This window comes from Pituophis catenifer, unplaced genomic scaffold (assembly GCF_029215685.1).
Source record: "Pituophis catenifer annectens isolate HBS135680 unplaced genomic scaffold, rPitCat1.0.hap2 SCAF_2, whole genome shotgun sequence".
Classification (NCBI taxonomy): domain Eukaryota; kingdom Metazoa; phylum Chordata; class Lepidosauria; order Squamata; family Colubridae; genus Pituophis; species Pituophis catenifer.
The window spans coordinates 63,839,685-63,863,608 of NW_027256882.1; the positions used below are offsets into that span (position 1 = coordinate 63,839,685).

The window sequence follows — 23,924 nt, forward strand, 5'->3', positions numbered from 1 at the left end:
AATGATTTGATAAATATTCAAGACAATAGTTTAGTAAAGTCTAAAAAGGAAGCTGGTCACGAGACTTACAATGCAGAAGATATAAAGCAAGGGATTGAAAAAGAAGTTGTAATGATGCAATACAGGCTCACGGAATTTGCGGTCAGAATGAGAGGGTTACAGGAAAATAATAGAGATGATCTAAGAAAAATATCTGCTCAAGTTCTGGCTGGGATTTTAAAGGTTCATCCTGAGGAGGTATCTTGTAAGATTGACAAGGCCTATAGAGTAAATTCTTGGATTGCAAAGCAAAGGCAACTGCCTAGAGATGTGGTGATTTACTTCACAGATAAAGAAATAAGAAATGATATTGTGCAAAAATCCTTTAATTCTACTGCACAACTGTATGGAAGAAAGATCTGGATATATAAAGAATTGCCGCCTAAGATGTTAAAAGATAGAAAGAAATTTGGACTTTTGGTGACTGAGCTAAAAAAACAAAATATCTCATTCAGGTGGGACGTTCCAGTTGGTATAATATTGAGATATCAAGGAGAAAGATATCAGCTAAATACTGTTGAAAAAGTGGAAGAATTTTACTACAAAGTTCTCAAAAAACAAAATCAACAAAAGATAGAAATTCAAGATAAGCAGAAGGAGGTGGAAGCAATGAAGAAACAACAATTTACAGAGGTCTCTACAGATGAGCCGCTTTTGGATTCTCCTTCAGAGGTCTCAGCTGGATTATTTAATACAAGAGAGGCGGCTTTGGATTCTAATGTAATGACTTATCAAGTCACAAACCAGCATGGAAATCAATCAGTTGATATACAATTTATAGAAGCAGAAAGGAGATTTAAGCCACAAAAGCAAAACCAACAAGATCAAGTTATAGATCAGCATGAAAACCAAATAGTTGATATACAATTTACAGAAATGAAATCAGGATAGAGATCCAACCCACAAAAAGTCAAGAAAAGAAGAAGCAGGTCTCACAAAAACAAAAACTTTTAAACTAAACAACAGTGTAATGCCAGTTATTTAAGAGATGATTGAATATATGAAAAGATAATCGGCAAAGTATTGGTTTATATTATCCTGAGGAGAGTGACAGATCTCTGCAGTGCTGTACTTTTGGGATGTGAAAAGGGCCTTAAACTGAATGGATTGGAACTATCTTTTTTTGGATTCTTTGATAAATATACTACGTTTATGCTGAGCCACAAGGCAAGAGTGTTATGGGATTGGGGCACGCAGATGATCTGGCTATTACCCTATTATGGTGGTTGGAATTAATAATTTGGATAAAAGACACCCCTACAGACACTACATGGAATACAAATATAAAGTCACTCGGGTAGTTGTTTTTTTTTTTTTTTTATGAAGATATTTGTTATTGATGGGGGTAGATGGTAATTGAAGATACCGAACATACTGTTGGAATTAGGATGTGATGTTACCCTAACATGGGTGATGGAGTTTACAATCCAGCTGAAAGACATTACAGAAGATATTATATGGATTACAAGCCTAAAGTCTTTTTAAGAGGATTTTATTTACATAAGGGAATATTTTTTAGTGGAGTGGGCAGAAGAATAAAGATATTAAGAATTATTAAGTATGGTAGTCTTGTAGGAAAGTGGGTGGAGACAGGTTAGTTTATTGATTGTTTAGTCTAAGAAAAGGGATATTATGTTTAGATATGAATATATGTAAAAGATTTGAGTTAAGAGATATAACGATGGGGGTGAAGGAAATGGGTAGACTATGAACTGAATAAATGTTAAATTAGGATTTATTATATAGTTTTATAGCGGAAGGTTGCTTTGAAATGTTATATTAATATACATAAAATATTTGATTTAAGAGATATATGTATGGGGGTAGAAAAGGGTAGATTATGAGCAGAAATCGCTAAACTAGGAGATATAATAATATTATTATGCTAAATTACGAGTTATTATATAATGTTATAGTAGAATGTCATTTTGAAATGTATAGTATAAGGGGGATATGATAAACTTATTAGAAAGAAAGGGTCAGCATATGGGGATGGAGTAAGGGGATGGTAAAGTATTATATAATCTGTTATGAATTTGGGTTTTATTATGAAGAAGTCACAGGGGGAGGGGAGGGGGAGGGGGGGGTTAGGGAGGAGGGGGGGGAAAAGGGGGAAAATTTGTATTTGAAAAACTTTTTCAATAAAAAAAAAATAACATTTGGAATGCAAGAATATTACTTGAGCCTTGGTTACCTAAACTATTGATATACTTGGACCTTCAGAACATTTCAAGAAAGGCACTTTCAGCTTGTCTTCATCAGGTGTTGAGGGCTAGAGTAAGATCTCTCAGGTGGCAAGCTCAGTTTGGGAATGCTTCTGAAATCTACTTTTTGGACCTAGTGGTCTATATTGCCTTTAGATTACATAGTTCTACCTTCCTACTATAACTGATTTTCTTTGTGTTCTTGATTATCCAAAGAATGGTTATTTCTGAGAGAGAGGGGGGGGAAGAGGGAGATAGAGAGAAATGTAGAACTAAATGCATAAATAAAATGGAAAAAGTCATAATTGTGGTGATAAATATGGCAAAAGGAGTTTTAACTTTTCAGAATTAAGTGTTATAGATGTGCATTTAAAAAGACAAACAATGTTCATAAAATTGTGTTGTTGCACTCTCTATTAGCTTATACTTAAGCAGAGTATTATTTCCCCTACATTCTACCTCTTGCACCTTCAGATATCTCATTTTTTAAAAAAAAATATGCACAAAATGTTTTTATTATTTAGTTAGGATTTATGTATTTATTTTGAAAAAGAAATATCCTAAAAAACCAAACACAACTTTTCTTCCTGTAGTTCAGTGTTTTTAATGCAAGATCATGTGGGTAGATGATCTACCTACTGCTTCCAGATATATGGCTCCTAATGGTACTCAAAACAAAATATATTGGGAAGTGTAATAATGGTGGAATTTCTGGAAAACTGGCAAAGAGGAAATGGACAGTGGTGTGCACTCTTCCCCTTACATTGATATAATTCTATACTTCCATATAATAACTATACAGTGAAATATATTTGAGTATTTAGCACACTATATCAGTTAATCTCAAGCAGCTACTTTATTGATCTGACCTGTTCAGTCTTGGCATAAAACATCTTGGTAGGATGGCATGATCTTCTCCGTTCTTGGCTATAACTCTCCAATATAAAAATGTCGATAGAGATTCTCAGTCATCCAAGTCATGATTGTCCCAAAGATGCTTTTCCAAGTGGCAATTGGACTTTTTTTTGTTTTTACTTGAAGATGTTTTGCTTCTCATCCAAGAATGTCAGAACTGAAGAAACTTCTTGGATGAGAAGCAAAACATCTTCAAGGAAAAACAAAGGAAGTCCAGTTGCCTTTTGAAAAAGTACCTTTTATATAAACTAGATACTTTTTGCTCTTGGCGTAGCCTTTCTCTTGGCATAGGTAGATGAACACTGTCAAGAATGAGATGAGATGATGAGATGAGATGAGATGAGATGAGATGAGATGAGATGAGATGAGATGAGATGAGATGAGATGAGATGGGATGAGTAGATGGACATGTTTATGGGATATACCCATCCTCCTTGTCCTTGGCAAAAATGATCAGTCATGTACAGGTGGATTCATTATTGACTGTGTTCTATATAAACCAGTCACAAATCCCTATAAAACAAATATCAGAGCCAAACTAACCTGCACACCTGCTGGCTTGGAAAAGGGGTCCATCATTGGTTGGGTTTTTGTTTTGAATGGGAGATGTTAGTAAGATGTCATTGCTTCTTTAGGCATAGTGTTGTATTTTTGTAAGCTGTTTTTTATTGTTTCTTCTTTGTTTCTCAAACTGTCTTGGAGTAAACCCTTGATTATTCATACTGGACTGCAAGAAATCTTCTGAAGGCCTATAAATCAAACCTATTAATGGATCATGAGGTCCTGCTCAGTCACTTGTCGTGTCCCTTGGACGACTCCTCCAACTCTTCCTTGGAGGCCAGCTTGAGGGAGAACGAGCTCATTCCTGGCACATCAGGAATGGAGTTAATTTGTGACCCTGAATGGCCAGCAAGAGGAGAATTACAGGCTTTGGCTGGGGACAGCTTGCAGGACAGTGAAGAGGAGGGGGAGGAGCTGCCTGCCATGGTGGATCTCAGAGCATGCAGGGCAGAGAAACGGAGGTCTGCCAGATTGCTTGGGAGAAGGCCCTGCTCCTCTTTATGGACTGTACCAAGAAGCTATTTAGCATGGCAGACAGAGATGTTGCTGGGAACATCATGTGCAGGTCGTGGCCATGTGTTTGTTTGTGTTTTCTACTTGAATTTTGAGACTCTGAACTTCGATAACCAGTGAGCTAAAGTGGATGTGCTTTCAGGTTTTGCCTGGGGGCTTTATGTTCATTTATTGGACTTACTTGTTTGAGCAATTTTGTTTTATGGACTAATTGTCCATTGCCTGGGGGATTAATCTGGGCTTGCTTGTGACTGGCTTTGTTTGGAACAATTCTAAAGTCGGGAGAAGAGAACTGCTGGGGAATACCAGAATCTCCATAAACCACACTGACATGTATGTGTGAGTGAGTGGGGCAGCACAATTGTGCCTTGGTCTTCTTTATTTGGATTACTGCAAAGTCTCCTCTGTGGGGCTGCCCTTGAAGGTACTCAGAAGCTGTAATTGCTGCAGAATGCAACAGTGCAGGTAGTTAAGAGTGCTCATTTACCACTTCTGTTTTAAAAGCTGCACTGCACTTTTGAAAATATAAGCCAAGGAATTCCAGAACAAAAGGAAAACAAAAGCCCTAAATATAGTGTAATTAAGGAAAAAATTAAAACATCCACAAAGCAAAAGAGAGACAGAGGGAGAGAGGGAGAGAAAAGGGGCACAAGAGAGGTATTATTTATATATTCCTACAGTTTATTTTATCTATATTTAATATATGTTTCCAAAAGTAATTTATAAAGATGGAAGTATAGATAAAATATCCCCACTTACTAAAGATAAAATGTCCCTACTTACTAAAGATAATATGACAGCATAGATGAAAAATGGAGCCTGAAAAATGGAAATAATTTCATTAATTCTGAAATCCCTCTATGGAATATAGAATTCTCTATGCGCCTCTTATTCAGAGGCAGTCCTATATTTAAAGCTCTATATTTAAGGAGCTATGCAGTCTAAGAGTTAACAATGCAACAAACAAACCAGAGTTAGAAAGATGAAAATAATGCAAATATGAACTTGAGGAATATAAACCACCAGGATCTGATGAATTACACCCCAGAGTTCTGAAAGAGCTGGCAGATGTTATCTCAGAACCATTGTACCATATCTTTAAAAAATTCTGGAGCACCAGGGAACTACCAGAGGATTGGAAAAAAGCTGATGTGGTTCCCATCTTCAAAACAAAAATAAAAACAAAAACCTGAGACCCAGGAAACTCCAGACCAATTAGTCTAATATCAATACCTGGGAAGATACTGGAGAAAAATAATAATGATGATGATGATGATGATGATGATGATGATAATAATAATAATAATAATAATAATAATAATAATAATAACAACAACAACAACAACAACAACAACAACAACAGATCTGTGAATATTTAGAAACAAATAAAATTATAACTAGAAGCCAGCATGGTTCTAGATCATGCTAAACCAATCTTATTTCATTCTTGCAAAAGTGACTAAATTAGTAGATAAGCAAAATGCTGTGGACATAGTATACTTAGACTTCAGCAAGGCATTCAGCAAAGTAGATCACAACCTACTTCTTGGTAAAATGTGGGACAGACAGCATCACCACCAGATGGATTTGTAACTAGCTCACAAACCATACTAAATGAGTAGTCCTTAATAGTACTACATCTACATGGAGGGAAGTAAGCAGTGGGTACCACAAGGTTCTGTCATAGGTCCAGTACTATTCAATATCTTCATCCTAGATGAGGGAATAGAACGAGAACTCATCAAATTTGCAGATGACACTAAGCTAACAGGAATAGCCATCACCTCAGAAGACAAGCTCAGGATCCAAAAAGGTCTTGACAGATTTGAACAATGGGCCCTATCCAACAACATGAATTTTAAGGTTTTATACATAGGCAGGAAAAATCAAAGGTACAAGTACAGATTAGGCAAAACCTGGCTCAAAAATGTTAACTATCAGAGGGACCTTTGAGTCCTAGTGGACAATCCCTTAAACATAAGCCAGCAGTGTGCAGTAGCAGACAGAAAAGCTAATACAATCCTTAGTTGTATAAACAGAGGCATAGAATCAAAATCAAGTGAAGTATTAGTACCGTTTTATAAATCCTTAGTAAAACCACTGTATTTTATTACTGCTTTATCAGTATTCCTTTATGGCAATAAATTTGCCATAAAGGAATTAGGTAAGAATTAGGTTTTTAAAAGCAGGATACCTGAGGCTTTAAATAATAAACAAATACAAAAATGCAACGTTTTAGTAGAGCCCATGAATAGGCAGCTGTTTCTGCTATTAATTTCTATCAAAAGACCTTAATTGATGGAAATCATTAAGAACAAAAAGTAAGCATTCCTTTATATTTCTTTTCAAAGTGTTAGTACAAAAAGTCAGTTGTTCTTTGATCGAGACAATAGTAAAATGTGACCTTGGAATAGTATTTACAACTTTAAAATCCCTTCTGCATAGAAATGTTTATGCTGAAATAGTGCCAGCATCTGAATAGGATATGACATACCGGAGACATCCCTGGTGTTTGTATGTGTGAAGAAAAAAAAATCAGTAAAAATTCAAATGTTCAGTCCAATGGAAGTGGCAGGAATGAGGATATGCTCCTGGGGCAGATTCTAATAGTCTCTCCCTGGTTACTGGAGGTTTAAGCTAAGAAGCTGCCACATTCTCTAGAAAGCATTCCTCTACAACCCCCAGGCCACTACTGGCCCACGGCCTTTTAGAAACTGGGCTGCATGAGGGGCGGGCAAGTGTGCATGTGTGAAGCTCCATTCACGTGAGTGGACAGAACTTGTGCTCACGCATGATGCTCCATTCATGGGCGCAGTGGGTACATGTACCGCCACTTGCACAAATGGAGCTGTGCACGCATGGGCACATGCACATGCCTGATACACACACATACACACACACACCACTGGGTTGCCAAACTGGAAAGGTTGGGGACTGTGCTCTATAGCAATTAATTGCTTATTTTGGGTACTGTTAAAGTTCTCTAAAGTTAGAGAAACTTTCTTTCTTTAATTATATCCTGTATGACTTGAGCCCTGGGTGTGTGAAGGCAAATCTTCCTGATTCTAAGGCATTGTATAGTAGGGGAAGAACATTGAATTAGAGGTAAGGAGATCCACATTAAATAGCTATTCTACTACTAAGCTGACTAGATGATCTTCAACAATTATATTTTTTTGTTCTTCATTGACTCAGAGTTTGTTAGGATTAGAATGATCTCTGAGTAAAGCTGAACCCCTAATGTTGTAGGAAAAATACCTACAATTTTGACCTGCCCTCAATTGCTAATCTATACTGTAGCAATTTCTATAATATTCTGAAAATGACCTCGTTCTCAAAAATCCAATCTATAGGTTATCTTTCCCATCTTCTACACAGCTCAATTTTTCCAAACATGGGTATTTTCCCCAGCTTCTGCATTCTGTATAATGTTGTTTACCCTGAAAGGGAACAGTATAATTGGTATGTAAGTCCATCTTAATATGCTATTCCTGGTATGTGGTGTTTTGTGTACATACAGGGAAAGAAGCACTCTTGTAATCTTTGACTTTTAGGCTTGCTGTCAAACATCAGCCATAATACTAACGACTGTTTTGAACAATATGCAGGTTGTATTATACGAATGGATATTTTATATGTGAATTTATGACTGAAATATTTCTGCACCTTTATTGGTTCACACTGTCAGGAAGTTTCTCCTTAGTTTTAGGTTGCTTCTCTCCTTGTTCAGTTTCTATCCATTGCTTCTTGTTTTGCCTTCTGGTGCTTTAGAAAATACTTTCCCCCCCTTCTTTCTGGCAGCCCCTTAAAAGCCTATTGCCTATCACACTCTTGGGCAAAGCATGTGAGCCATTTCCTCCTTTCAGTGGTCCATGAAAGCGCATCTATAGTATATAGATAATAAAGCTGAAAAAAGATGAACAACATTTTTACAGAACTATAGCTATGTTGAGGCTGAGTGTGACAAGGAATGGCTGGGAGGGGAGGGGCCAGATGAGGCACTCCTTGACGTGAGTGACATTGAGTTGGCCACGCCCACCCAGTCACAGGACCATCAAGCCACACCCACTGTCACCTGACCATCAAACCACACCCACAAAATAAGCCACACCCACAGAACCAATAGTAAAAAAAATTAGAACCCACCCTTGGTATGTATGTAGAAGTGTTTCAGTTTTATTTTTATAATAGGGTCTTTTCCATCTTTTATTTTGAATAACAAAAGGGTGCCATCCACATATCTCAAACTTTTGGCACTCTCATTTGATTCCATACTTTCCAGTCATGTCTTTCTTATAATATCTTAGTAGACCCAAACTTTCATTATCCATTTTTCCTTGTACTTGAAACCTACTTGCATTGCTCTCCAGTTCAGCGTTAAGAGAGTTCCCTATCGCTTTCCATAAATCCCAGGGTATTTTATTACCTAAGATAAGCATATCAACTCCATTTCTTATAGAACTGATATATTTTGACTGCATGTGATTTATTTATTGATTAATAGAAGTTATATGACCACTTATCTCAGATAATGATCCTAGCCAGCTCAAACGAATCAATACAACCAAAGGTAAAAACAAAACTAACCTTTTCACAAGGCCAATTGTAAACCAGACCAAATCTTGCTGACATACCTATTTTGTACATTTGACAACAAGCTGCATGTGGAAGTCTCCTGGTTGATTACACCAAATTACACCAAACTTTTTCATTTTGAGTCCTATGATTTTATTGCAGTGTTGTTCTTCTAAAGATGCTGAGTTTCTGAGTAGATGGTTTGTTATTTAAACCACATACTGGCAATGAACAAAGAGGTCTCTTAAAAGCCTATCAATATGTAATTGGCATTATTGTTTTTATTTAATCCAAATCTTTCTTTAATGTTAGGTTGCTCCATTTCTTAAACTTTTATTTATTTATTTATTGAATTTATATTGCCACCTTATTCGCCCATGGCGACTCAAGGAGGTTTACAGAATATTTTGCATTGCAATGCTAATTAGAAAGATTATTAATAATAATGATAATAATGATAATAATAATAATAATAATAATAATAATAATAATAATAATAATAATAATATTTCTATGCTGCCCACTCTCCGAGGACTCTGGGTGTCATACACCAAAGACAGTATACTAAATAGCATATTGCCCCCAACAATCTGGGTCCTCAGATTGGGTCCAAAAAGATTATGTTTTTGCTAGCCATTTCATTTCCCAGCTTTTGCAATTAGCCATTGAATTCCTTGCTGCTTTTGCAGGATTTTGTCTGTTGCAGAACCATACCCTTGTGTAACATTTGATGTTCATTGGACAACTGTCAATTCTGATACAGTCCTGTCATTTATTTAGTTACAAATTAGCACATTTGTAACAATGTCTCTTTGAGCATCATTGCCAGTCCATTCCTTCCTATGATCTCATGTTTTGAATATCATATAATTATCTGATATAAAGTAGCCCATTCCAATCTACCTACATTCACAAATTCCTGAAGCAGCCTGAAGAATTTAATGCACTTCGTCTCGGGAGTGACTATTATGTTGTGGGATGTGGTAAGCAAGAACAGATAGCATAGATACAACAGCATTTATTGACTCAACTGGAACTCTCAACAACAAGCAAATCCCTGTAATTTATACTCCGGGTCCACAGGGCCTCAACCAATCATAATACTTGAAAAAGCCCGCCCAAATATGAATGTTCTAAGTTTCCCTCCAAAACAGTTGAAGTTAACAGTTAGGGTCATCTAAAGGTTAGTTTTACTTTAGCAAAACTATATGTATTCAATACATAACAGTGACCATTTCAAGTTTTCTTTGGTTCATACCAAGCAGGGACTTCCCATAATTCCTGTTCCAATAGTGGGTGTCTTAGTCAAACAAAGGATCCTTTTTAAAAATCTGGTGCTATTAGTAATTCCCTTGAGGCTTTGGCCTCATTATGTTATCATTTCCAAATCAATCCATGAATTTCAAGGTTCTTCTCCACTAACTACAATCATACTCCTGGATTGAGGGATCTTATCATCCATCATCCCAAAGTCTAAAAATTATAGTCATATCCTTATAATTTTCTTGGCATGTAGCACTTTGGCTACTGACTCTTCTTTGATATTAATTTCCATTTCAGGCAATGAAATCATCTTAAAATGAGTATGGAGGCTATTTTCATTTTAGTGTAGCTGTTCCAGAGAAGGGGAAAAAAGTAAAATTACAAGCTTACAACTCATAGGAATTTATTCTTTTTATGTTAATGTATAATTTGAGGTAATATTTGAACAAAGCTGTCCTCAAATGCAAAATAGTTGCTAGCCTGCTCTTCAAATTTCAAGGACAGTTATGTCTGAGTTTCTTGTTCATTTATATTTGGAACATGCAAGAATGAATTAACATACTTCTATAAACCAGATGAAAGAATAAATGAGGGACAAATTTTAATCTGCAATTAAAGCATTAATTGATTAAACTATTAAATAATTTGATGAAGCTTGCAAAATATCATAAAGCCCCTGTGATCTGCAACACGATTTACTAATTTTTCATCCTTAGTTCTATATGCTTGTACAGGTAGGTGACCCATTCAGGCACTTAATTCTTAGCATATAAGAAGATTTAGAATAGGATTTATTCAACTTGATGGAAGTTAAAATCATGTTTTAGTGCTTCGTTGGTTTGGTCCCTTAGAATGTTCATTCTCTTTTAGAAATGAAAGAAAAAGAATGAATGGCATTAAAAGAGCTGGAATTTATTCTTGACTCACATTTCTGTACCAGGAAAGAATTATAACGTGTGTGGTTTTGACATTTTTTTAAAAAAATACTGTTTTTTCCATGTGCTGCTTCAATCTTCCCATAGCCATTTTATAAAGCACTATTCTATCACAAGCTCTCCAAATGCAGAACACTGTAGGAAGGAAATTTTGGAGCCATCTAATAGCAGCCACTGACCTACACTATGACCATTGTCACATTGATAGAATGAGTTCCTATTGTCCTTCAGCTATGCATAAAATAAGAATAAAATTAACCTTGATGGATATGACAAGAGTCCCATTTAGTCTATCCCTTGGGTTATGCAATGACCAACTAAATGCATTTGAGAAGTTTGCTAGCCTGATGTCACTGCAAACTGAGGAGCTACTTGCTGTAATCTTTCATTTAGGACAGCTGCTTTTGCACTTTAATCATGTCAAAAAGGAAGGCAGCTTAAATTGTGGGCTTCTGGCCGCCATCTTGACTGTTTTGATAACCCCCCACCCCTAAATGCTCCTGATTACTCTTGTTTGAACCCTTTCCAATTCAATAATTCCTTCTTAAGATATGGTGGTGAGAAATGTATCTAATACTTCATGCCTATAGATAAGGCCAGGATGATCGTTGTTATTTGGTCTTTCATTTTGAGGAGTGAGAGAGATTGGAGAATCAATTTAAAAATATTATCTGGGATAATTTAGTTTAGTGCTTATTCTAATATGGGTTTATCATCTCTACATAGGGTGACTCAGGCTTCTAATTTTCTTCCTTTATGACACTGAAATTTGGAAGTATGGTTAGAAGGAGATCCAAGAGGATAACAAGAGGGCTTAAAGAGTGTCTGGCAAAGGATTGTAGGATGTTCACCTTGCTTTCCTTGATTTTTCAAAAATTAAGACTCATTATTTTGGCTGCAGTCAAAATAATGCATTGGACAGACTCAATGTGCAGAAGAGATGTTATTGAGAGGAGTAGGTGGTTAGAGTTCTGAAATTCTGGAACATCCTTTTGGAACAACCAAATCTTGACAAAAAGTACAATACATGAATTTGAACTAAGAAGGTACCAAAAAGCTAGATGGCGAGGAATGGACTCAAGCTGACCGCTAAAATGGAGTGGTTGTGATCCTATGGATCACATGAGTGTGAGGATGTTTCATTTTCAAGCATGATTAGGTTGTATTTCACTCTTTGGGACTGGTACACAACGTGTGGATTTCCTTAGATGTATAGGTCTTGGTCAAGGAGCAGGTAGGCCTTCACACAAATCTATTTTCTGCAGCAGTAGAGTCCATAGCTGGACTATGAGGCCCTAAGACAACCGCAGTGCAAATTACTGCAATATGCTGGCCTTGAAAACAATTTAGAAGCTGCAGCTGTCCTAAAAAGCAGCTTTAACAGGCACCTATGGCCATGTCATAATGTTGCTTCTTTTTGAGTCTATTACTTACAAATAGACTTTTCGGATACAATTCAGGATGCTGGTTATCACCTATAAAGGCCCACGTGGCATAGGTCAATTATTGGGGTGGGTGGGTGGATATCTTTATAATTATATCCTATAATTATAGGATAATTATATCCTATAATTAAACATCTCATATGATTGGGCAGATTTGGCATTCTCTGGGAACTGCCCACCCAGAGATTTGTACAGCTCCACCCCATACACACACAATAGCCTTATTTAAATGAGTCCTGGGTCTTTCTCCAAGCCTGTATGAAATGACACATTGAATTCTTTGTGTGATGACTGGTTGATTAGAGTCTTTGGATACTTGGTTTCATGTTGTTTAATATTGATTTCTCTCAAATTGCTTACATTGCTTAACATGATATCCTGTATCCTGTATAATATATATCCATGTATATATTAAATTAAAAACAGACAAGCAAACACTGCAAACAAATGTCAAACCAGAGATTAACTGTTGTAAAAAGGCAAATTGTATGCTTAGAAACCACTTAGAAACTAAAATAGGTGGATACCATGTCTGTTAAGTAAATCCACTGTTGGCTTGGAAACTCTACTTAAAAAGTTATTGATCAATGCTTTCTCATCAAATTGGGGGAAGTATTGACTTAATTCTATCAGATTTGGTCCTAAAGCTGCAAATCAGAAATATTTACTGTAATAACTTGGACAAAAAGATGAAAAATGCTGATGAGATTGTAGATGGCTCAAAATCGAGTGGGATAGTGAAAGATAAAAACAAATCTAAAAATTGCTTTAGCAAATTCGAACTGAAAATAAAAGGATGAAACAAACATAAAATTATTCATTTAAGTTAAAGACATCAAATACATTGGCGCACAATACACATATATGGTTTAGCAAAAGATGTAAAAAGACGCTTGGAAGTTAGTGTGACATAGCTGCTAAAAATGGAAAAGCAATTTTAGATTGCATCAATCATAGCATAATTTCCAAATTATGAAAAGTTAATGCATTAAATTCTGTAGCACTCACTAAAGGAACAGTGTTCATTTGAGGCATTATATTTTAAGGAAAAATCAGAGAGGAATAGGTTGAGAGAAGGGCAGTGAGGATGACCAAAGGACAAGAAACTAAATTTTACAGTGAGAAATAGAAAATTGAGATAATTTAAACTTAGCAATAGATTTCTGAAAGGAATATGTGTTTGTTTGTTTTTTTGGTTTTTTTTTTAAAATTTGATTTATATGCTGCCCTTCTCTGGAGACTCAGGGCAGCTTACAATGCGTTAAGCAATAGCCTTCATCCTTTTGTATATTTATACAAAGTCAGCTTATTGCCCCCACAATCTGGGTCCTCAATTTACCTACCTTAGAAAGGATGGAAGGCTGAGTCAACCTTGAGCCTGGTGAGATTCGAACTTACAGACAGCTGGTGTTAATCACAATGCTATCAGTCTGCTGAGCCACCAGGCTCAGTGTTAATGCTTTTAAAATGTGAAGGGATGCTATGTACAGCCAAATTATTCTTTTTTGTTTCAGAGTATAAGAAACAGAATAGTATTCTTAAATTACAAAAAAACAATTCAATTAAATGTTAGAGAAAACTTTAGTTCTACAGTGGAACCAATTGCTAAGCTATAAATGTAAAAAAGAAGAAAAGAATGCCTTTATTTGTATATCTTCACTGAGAAGGGGTTTGAACTCAATGACTTAAATGGCCCTTTTCTTGAATTATATGGTTCTTAGAAACTCGTTGTTTTTGCATACAATAGCAGCTATGTTTTGAAAGTGTCCATAAGATCTTTTCCCTCAGAATTTAGGTTTTCAATCTCTCTCTCTCTCACATACACACACACGTTCTTGTCATTTGCAAATGCCCTCTAAGAGGAAATATGGGAAATATTCCTCAAATAATCATTAATGGAATCCATATTGTTTTATAATGAGGGCTGGGTTTAACTACGGGCATTGGTTGGGAAAAAGCTTTTAGGGAAGAAGGGAACTCTCCATTTCAGTCCATTAGAGCCTTGTCAATCACTCCAATCAAATTCTGTTGGTTAAGTTTTTTATACTTCTCTTTTAAAAAAAATTCTCGATACCAACTGTTTAAATGTTTCAATGTCAGTTGAAAACATTTTCATTAGAAAAACACAGGTATATTTGGACAGTGTTTAAGCCAAAATGGAAACAAATGTGTTAATTTTATAATTGACAGCAGCAACAACAACAAAAAAAAAACATTTTTTCACCTATGAAAACTTACTGAGTAAATTCACTTACAATATCAAGTTAATTTTGTACCAAGCTTAAGAAGTATTTCTGTCATTTTTTCCCCCTGTCACTATGGCCTCAGATAGATTGTGTAGACCAAAAGTCCACACATAACCTAAATAACATGAGCATCTGACAAATGGTTATTGATGAGGAATTTGGAATACCGAAGATCTGTTTGGAGTCGCATAAAAGGCACCTCCATTGTTGAAGTTATTGCACTCACCCACTCCTTGTTTTTCAATGGTGTTTTTCAGTGGTGTGTTTTTTTCTATTCTGTCTTCTAGGTCTATGTACAAACCACCACCCTTACAATATCTATGAACTTAAGTGCTTCAGTGGCCCTGGGGATGCTTTACATGCCGAAAGTTTACATCATCATCTTCCATCCTGAACTAAACGTCCAAAAGCGGAAACGCAGCTTCAAAGCAGTAGTGACAGCAGCCACCATGTCGTCACGACTATCACACAAAACTAGCGACAGGCCCAATGGGGAAGCAAAAACAGAACTTTGTGAAAATGTAGATCCAAACAGTAAGTAGTTTGAAACTTTTTTTTTTTTGCCAGAGTGTTGTAGAGACTGTGTTGAGAGGAGCCTTATCTTTGAGAACTCATCCCTACTTTGTTCTTATCCTGAAGATTATACAGAAGTCTACCTGAAGCTGTTCTATTCCCATAAGATGCTGCTTTTATAATGTTAATCTTTTGCCCAGAGCTTTTTGATTCTCCATGCTGAGAATAACTCTCTGAGTTGCTTTAGAATGTATCACAGGCAATTCTTCTAGATATCTCCCCTTTCCTTTTAGGGGGTAGCCTTTTGAGCATGACGGTTTTCTTTGATAATTGATCTCAGAATGAATACTCATGCAGGTCACCTATTTCTGATGCTGTTAAATAGAGAAGCAAGAAATAGGTTGGGGTGTCTTTTTTTGCCTATTTTATGTAGCTTACTCATACCAAAAAGTATATGCAATATATGCCTTCACGTCTCATGGCATCGTTACGACCACCGCCATATTCTTTTGAGGGTGACCAGAATTGAAGTCCAATAATACAGAGAATGCCTTCTGGTCTGAGGTTTTCACTACAGCTTTAAAGGAAATGTCTTAAAATGCTTCCAATAACAACCCCCCCCCCAAAAAAAAATCTTGGAGTTATCTGCTTTAAATGTGAAGGAAAAACTACACTTTAAAAAACTCTTGTGTTAATTTATATCCTAAGTCAGTTGCTGTTTCATGTTCCAATATGAAACGGTGGTAGGTTTCCTTCAACAGTGAACATAAAACAACCGTGCCTAGTTAAAATAGGAAGGTAGTGGTTGTGGTGTTTACTTTGATGATGGTGTTTAGATTCAGTGTGAACACTGTTCAGATGTTTAGGAATTTGAAGCATTTACGATGCAAATTTCCTTGTTAAGCTCCATCCTCCTTTATGAGTATTATTATCTGATGAACATTCATCCGGAGCAGCACTTCACGGTTTTGCTAGTTTCTAAATAGTTCCCAAGATTATGGTTGCAATTTATTTTTTATCTCCACCCCCAAAAAGACATTTTGCTCAAATAATGAGTGTCATGGTTTTCCAACAACCCTCCCTCCCCCCCCAAAAAAAACCCTATTATTTTAATACCAACAAAATATTGTTTGCCAATTCATCTCCATAACATTAAAGGACTATTATAGTTAGAGAGAATATTTGGTAATATGAATATTTATTTAAATAGTTCAATTAAAAGACAGGTGATAGATTAACCATTTTAATTGACAGCCCTAATCACAGGCAGAGGATTCTGGTTAACTTGAATACAATACATAAAGGGAAATTAGATGCAAATTATGTAAAGAACAAAGGAATTTTAATACATGATCGTCCTCATTTGAAAAGTTCTCTGAGTGGCTTTCTCATATTTATCAACAACTGGCAAAAAGTAGCTTCCAGTTCTCAGAATAGCAATAGCATTTAGAGTTATATACCACCCTATTGCACTCTCTGAGCAGTTTGCAAATGTAAGCATTATTTGCATATTGTCCCCACCAATCTGGGTCCTCATTTTACTAACCTTGGAAGGATGGAAGGCTGAATCAACCTTGGGCCCTGTCAGGATCGAACTCTAGACTGTAGGCAGAATTTGCCTGCGATGTTGCACTTAATCACTGTACCACTAGGATTCCTTAACAGAACAACTTTAAATGCTGTGTGGATATTATGCCTTTGAGAGGTGGTTAGTTGAGCCTCCCCCTGAGCTGTCTTCCTGCCTAAGAAGTTCAAAAAGCCATTGTAACAATCATTTTAAAAGAAATGATCAAACATCAGACAGCAGTATGATCTCATGCTTAGATACAATTGCTACCAGTTACTTAAAGGCTTTAATTTTTGACTTTCTAAATATTGTTCTTGAGTCAAAACACCTCTGCAACTCTGTGAAACTGATATTTAATGAGGAGGAAAAGTAAAATTAAAATTGGCCATTAAACCAATTAGATTAGATTGGGGTACGATCAGAAGACTTGTAATGTCCCATGTAAGGTCTTTTTCCCTTTGCGAAGATTCTTTGTGAAACAAGAGCTAATCTAGACTATCCTAACACGTGATACTCTGTATGAGTTGGAAATAGCATTTCCAGAATTGCCACTCACCCACCACATAGGCTGTGGATCATGGAAGTTGCTAAAGAGTGTCAGGTTGGAGAAAGCTGGGCGGATGTTCTGATCTAATGGTTAAATCAGAAAACTGTTTTGAGTGTTGAGAAATTTGAGTCAACAACATCAGCTTGTTGCAGCTTCTGAAATTGTCCTGAGATGAAGAGGACCAAGGACAGTTTCTGGCATAACCCCAAGTCACTTCAACACCTCCCAAGCAGTAACTGAGTACTCTTATCCTTATTTTAGATACTAACTGTTCTGCAAGAGCCTTGTTTGGTATTCAGTATAGGATTTGCTGTCAGATGTTCTGTGGGATGATATTGGTTAACAATGTGTTCCTTCTTCTTTTTTAAATTATACAATCATATTATTTTCCCTAAATGAATGCTACAGATTTGTGTACCTCCAAACACCAAGATATTTCTTGTTCCAAAAATTTAAAAAAATGTTAGCTATTGACTTTCTCTCCTTTTTCCTTAATGAAAGGCTTTGGGGAAAAAAAGTCATTGCTGTTGTATGCAGATTATTGCCCCATTGCATTCAGAAAAAGGCTATCATAGCATGCGTTAATGAATCATAGGCTGCAGATGAAGCATCATTAATAGGGCATCTGACATTTCAATCAAATATATGCAAAATCATCAGTTTTTTTATTACTTGGTCTTCAGACATTTTTTCTGTTCATGGTCTCAGCACTTCTTTATTTTAGCAGTCATTGTTCTTTAAACTACAATATTGTTATCTCAGTTATTCTCCATTAAACTGGCAATAAATAGAAGGAGAAGATAAATATACATATGGTAGGAGAGGCAAATTCAGGAACTTTCATTGAGTGGAGAAAGAGAAATTATTTTCTCGTGGTATTTGTAGTTACAAATTGGATTATCAGACAGTCAAAGGGCTTTCTTTGTTCTCCTTTGTTCAGTTTAAAAGTGAGACTGTGGCTCATTGGAGTGCTTACAGGCCATTTATTCTGTGCTTTGAAAAGGAATGGTCCTAGGAAGGTGGTATAGTACCAGCCATCTTTTTCTCATCCATACAATGCCCTAATAATGATGGTACGTCATCATGGAGTCTATGATCTTCCAGGGCATTATTGGTTCCATTTTCTGAAATGTACAGCATTGGTATTGCCAGAAAGGGCCAATGGGTTCACTTTTAAATTGGTTGGTAGCAGAGAAAAGACCCAATATTTCAGTCCATCTTGTAAATGCTCCAATCTTTAAAGTATCTCTTTTGAACTTTGAGTTAGTTTGTTTTCTGTGATGCACCCAGGTTGATGCTTATGGAGATATTGGTGAAGATTAGCCACACTCCTAAACATTTACAGCAGTGGTAAACTAAATAAAATATTGTGCTGAATGTTTTATAATGGATAGTAAATTATAATGGAGAGTGATTGTTATCTTCACTTTATACTATGAAAGTTTTCCTGTGTGGCAGAAGTGGGATACTTTCAGCCGTTTAGTTGTTGCTGGATCTTGGCAATATCCTACCATCTTATATAACCATGATTGGTAGCCAAGGAGGGTGTAACTTATACGCTAACATTGTTTCATGGACTATAGGTTTCTCTGTTTTGATTATCAGGTATGAATTGAACTTTTGTTTTGTTTTTCTACACAAAAATGTCCACACTAGGTCTGGAGTTCCTAGTGTGGTATTCACAAACACTCATTTCCCTGTGGACACCTCACCCCCTAGTCGTACCTATCAAACAAATGTTTGCCTGAATTTTTAAATGGAATTTTTAAATATTTTAAACAGGAAGCCAGTATACCACAAAGCAAAATGTTAGGCTGCAGAATCATCTTTATTTCCAATACGGTCCTTACATTTTACACATAAGGAATAAGTGATCTTGCAAAATAAAATGGGTCTACAGTCTACTTTTCCTACCTGGTTAGAAAAAAAGAAGGTGACATGGGTGCTGTTGAGGGTATTTTGTGAGTAGGTAAAGAGCCAATGTGTGAGACCTCCATGAAATGATCTTTGACTTCCAATTGGACCTTTTATCCTCCTCCCCACAAAAATGGGGATCCCAGTATGGGATTTTGAAGGATCTTTGAAAAGCCTTAAAAGTCAGCTGTCCAATGCCTGCCAACCCACTAATCATAATCAAAACTTGCATTTGATGCATGCATGCTTTTTTCATTGAAAAGCTTTGCTTTGCTATTATATGTTTGACTGTAAGTCTGTCTGCTTTTGTTGTATTTTAATTGCTTCCTTTTTCAGTATCTTCAGCATCTTACAATGAAGGCGAAACTTGTACATATAGCTGCTTTCCCCCAAAGTAATTTATTCTTCTCATAGTTTCACAGGCTAAATCTCACAGGATTTAACAAAATCTCTGATTGTGCTTTTATTTGAATAAATGGAATGTTTGTTCTTCTAGTTATGACGACACTGGCGCCAATAGAAGCATCTCAGCCAAATTGTTATTATTTTAACTTAGTGATCTGTGTTTGTTATGTATAAAGGTGAAAGATTTGTAGTTGTCAGGGATAATTACTTTCAAAAATTCATTTTTAGACAGCTGTGAGAATAGTCCAATGACATTGGATTCAGAAAGTTTGAGACTTTCCCCCCAGTTTATTTAATGAAGTTACTGTACTTTAATGAATCTGTAAAGCCCATTACATTCCCCCCTCTTTTTTTTTCTTTCATTTCCTGAATAGATCTGCAAAAAACATACATATTTGTGTTTCAGCTATTTGGGCTTCCAGGATCTACCAATTTTTTTTAAAAAAGCTTCAAAGTGTCTTGTGGCCTATAAGCAATGGGATGTTAGTACTATCTTCCATATCATATTTTCTGTTATAATATGTATTTATTAAATTAAATACTTAATATTTAAAAAGGTAAAGGTTTCCTTGTCAGTTGTGTCTGACAATAGGGCACAGTGCTCATCTCCATTTCTTGGCTGAGGGAACCAGAGTTATCTGAAGACTATTTTCATGGTCATGTGGCCAGCATGGCTATATGCCAAAAACTGAACCAAAATTGTCCAAGGCAACTGAATATAGTCTCTTCACTCCCTCTCTCTCTCAAACAGACATTAATCACTCTCTATATCCAGCCATATGTATACTATAGGAGCCAGATTGAGAAACTGATCTGGTTTACAGATGATAGAAATCATGCTCCTAATAACCCTATTTAGAAGATAAAATGATAGATAGCTGCCTAGCTAGTTTGATACCTTCTAAGGCTATCATGAATAAATAAATGTCTCAGCCTTCTGTATTCATTTAATGGTCAAGACATGCAGATGTGCTGTTGATATCTAACTCATATTTTTCAATAATGGAAAATGGAAGATACGAAGTTACTGGTAAACATATCTCAGCTCGGCCTTTTAAAACGCTAATCATGCTAGTCGTCATATTTTGAATGGAATAAAGTGAACTGTTGATCGAGGAACTTCTGACATGCTGCTGATGTCAGAGACTAGAACTGAAGAAGGGACAGAAATTCAGAAATACAAGCAGCTTTCAGGAGTTCTTTAACCTCAATGAGCTACATGGAGTGAACGAAGAAGACTAGTAGTAAGCTGCCTCTATAGTCAGAAAGAAGCATAATGGCTTGGAGAAGAAAGGAAGACAGGCAACCAGACTTCCCCTGCACTTTTTCCTTCTTTTTCTCTCACAGTGAGGAAAAACAATAAGTTTAGACTCAGTCTATTCTCTCCTGCCAAGGATAACTTAATTAAATGTTGAGGTTACAGTCAGATGAATAGCGCCAATAATAAAGCAGTGGATGTTGGTTTAAATATAGGTAGGCTGTAGTGTATCTGAAGAAGACAAGTTTCTTTGTTCACACAGGATTTGATACCTGTTCATCAACTAAGGATCATGAGCTTTCCTTCCTTCCTTCCTTCCTTCCTTCCTTCCTTCCTTCCTTCCTTCCTTCCTTCCTTCCTTCCTTCCTTCCCCTTCCTTCCTTCCTTCCTTCCCCCCCTCTCTCACACATATACATGCAATGTGATGTATGATTGATGTTCTTGGTAAAAAAATATTTGGGAGAAGATGCAGTGTGAAATATAACACATTGCTTGACTCTTATCATCAACTGGAGGAGTCACCTTCTGATCACCACAAGTTATATCTCAGTAGTAAAATGAAATGGATGCCTGTTTAATATGCATTAAGAGAGGCTCACTTCAATTCAGCTAAGAGTTCTTCTCCTTCCTCTCCATGCTACTCCAAAGTGAGTTGCCAAAATAACAATTCAGCTAGAGTAGTGTAGCATACATACATAAGGTTGAACTCTCCTGTGATTTTCTATCTCTTTCAGACTAGAAGGGTGTAAGAATGCAATCAGATGAAAAGAAAAAAAGGCAGGGCTTAAAAGTGTCCATTGGTTGTGTACACCTGTTTAAAGAGGTGTGAATGGTGAATGCGTCGCACAGTCTGCTGTACAAATGCTGCTATGCTGGGCTATCTCTTTTGCTTGTTCATCTGTATTAGTTTCTAACATCTTTGGCATGTTGTTGCCTACTTCATCTTTTGAGGGACAGGAGAGATAAGAAAATCAACCCAACCTCAAATTTTGAAGAGCCATGAAGACTGATAGCATGGTGAAAGGGATTGGATTCTGGACACAATCATTAATTTGTATAAACTGTCCCAAATCATGTTCCTGATATAAGGAGACTTTCTTTTGTGTTTGGAAATACCCAAACCTTTTTGTGAATTGCTTGGTTTCTTGCCGGTATAAACTATATACTGCACCTTGACAAGGTTATAAGCTTGATATTATGAGTGACACTAGCTCATAAAAAAATAAATGATATGATATATTTAAACCCATGGATTATATATACAAATATATTTACTTTTCCTATAGACTGCATACCACCTGTAAGAAAAAGTGTTCAAAAATCTGTTACTTGGTACACTATTCCACCTACAGTATAGCTCTTGCCTGCTTTTTTAGAAGGTAAGATAAAGATCTCACTTTTACTGCTTTGTTTTTTAAAAAATGCATCATTAAATGTTAAAAATGCATTGACTTTACTGAAGTAAGTTGCTAATGAAACCTGAAGTTGTTTGCATTGTATTCATTGAAATAATGAATTATAAAGTCAATACAAAGCTTGTGAGAATGTTTTCCAGTTAATGGAAAGCCACAGTCCATGATCTGTTTGTTTTGTTTTGTTTTTTTTGGCCCCACAAAGTACATGAATTGCTGATACAGTATTTCATTTCTAATCTCAAAGATTTACTTCCTCTAGAGGACTGGATATGGGCTAGGTTGAGAGTGTGCTTTTGAGGAATGTATGATGGTTGATCTCCCCATAAAGATAATATTTTGTTCTGTCCTTTAAATGAGATAAAAGTTAACTTTATAACTGATGGTGGGGGGAGGAAAGGAAAAGGAAAGGAAAAATTCCTTCTCTTAATGAAGAAATCAACTTCAACCTCCAGTTTATGTCACCTGTGACTAAACGAGACACATTTTGGGAACTATAAGATGGTATGTCTGATAAAAGTTTGAATGATGAGAAGCTATGGGGTCTTCATACATCCATTCTTGGTATTCAATGATGGTAAGTGTTAAGGATATTCTTGGCTCATAACTGATGTTGTGGGTTATTGAGCAGAGTACTCTTTGAGTAAACACATGAAAAGCAACTGGGAGTCGTTGTGAACAGTCACAGTTAACATACAAACACACTGAGTTGTTGTAGTCTTTTACTTTTAGGAAAAGTAAAGCAAAGTCCAAAAACAATTCAAGATAAGACAATAGTTAAAATATCAATTCAGGGATATTCCAAGTACAAAGTCTTCTTACCAGTTGTTGTCATTACACAATAAAACAGTTGTTCTTGAGTTTCAAAACAGGAACAAGTTCAGTATTAAAACATTCAATAAATAGTAGAAAGCAACATGTAGCTATGATCAAACAGTGATCATGCAGTGAGATCAGGTAGAGAGTTACAGCAAATAAGCAGGTAAAATGGTGTAGTATCCACACAAGCCATAATCCTGACTTCCCTTAAGTACATTGGTTACAGAGCTTAGCCAATCAGGGTACAGGATGATGCAATACAGTCTTAAAGCAATATAATACCTTTCTGACTGCAAACATACATTGTTGGTTTATATATTGCCTGACCAACTAGTTAGACAAATAACCATTTCCTAACAGTAAGATCACACCCTCTGGTCATATCCTCAGAGGATTTATCATTGTACTCAATAGTTACAATTCGCTGTTTATGGTCCTAGATAAATACAGGTCTTTGTTGAGATAGTGGACCAGTCTTCTAGGTTGTGAGCATCAGGCTGAACTGAAGCACTGAACTTTTTAGCTATTTAGGATTCATCCTGTTTCTCTCATTCTTTCATTGAACACAAGGAAAAAGGGGTTGTGTGAAGATCTCTTATCTGAGATCTTATTTACTGTTATCTGAGATCTTATTTGCTGTTTGGTTGATGGCTGAGATGATTATTTTTTTCTAGTACTGATGTATTTGTGATATTATGAAAATGTTTTTTTCAAAATTGCTTCCTTATTAAAATATTAATTAAAGGCTTTGATTCAGGGATGAAATCTACTTACCTTCCCTACCAGTTTGGAA

General features: G+C 36.1%; 1 protein-coding gene across 1 annotated transcript in view; it reads left to right on the top strand.

Annotated features, from left to right (window-relative positions):
* Positions 1–22,257, top strand: part of GRM7 (glutamate metabotropic receptor 7) — a 490,233-nt gene extending 467,976 nt beyond the window's left edge. Inside the window, exons 9-10 of the mRNA XM_070933577.1 lie at positions 14,984–15,230; positions 22,187–22,257. Of these exons, the coding sequence (XP_070789678.1) occupies positions 14,984–15,230; positions 22,187–22,257 (318 nt within the window). The remainder of the gene's footprint in view (positions 1–14,983; positions 15,231–22,186) is intronic.
* The last annotated feature ends 1,667 nt before the right edge of the window (positions 22,258–23,924 follow it).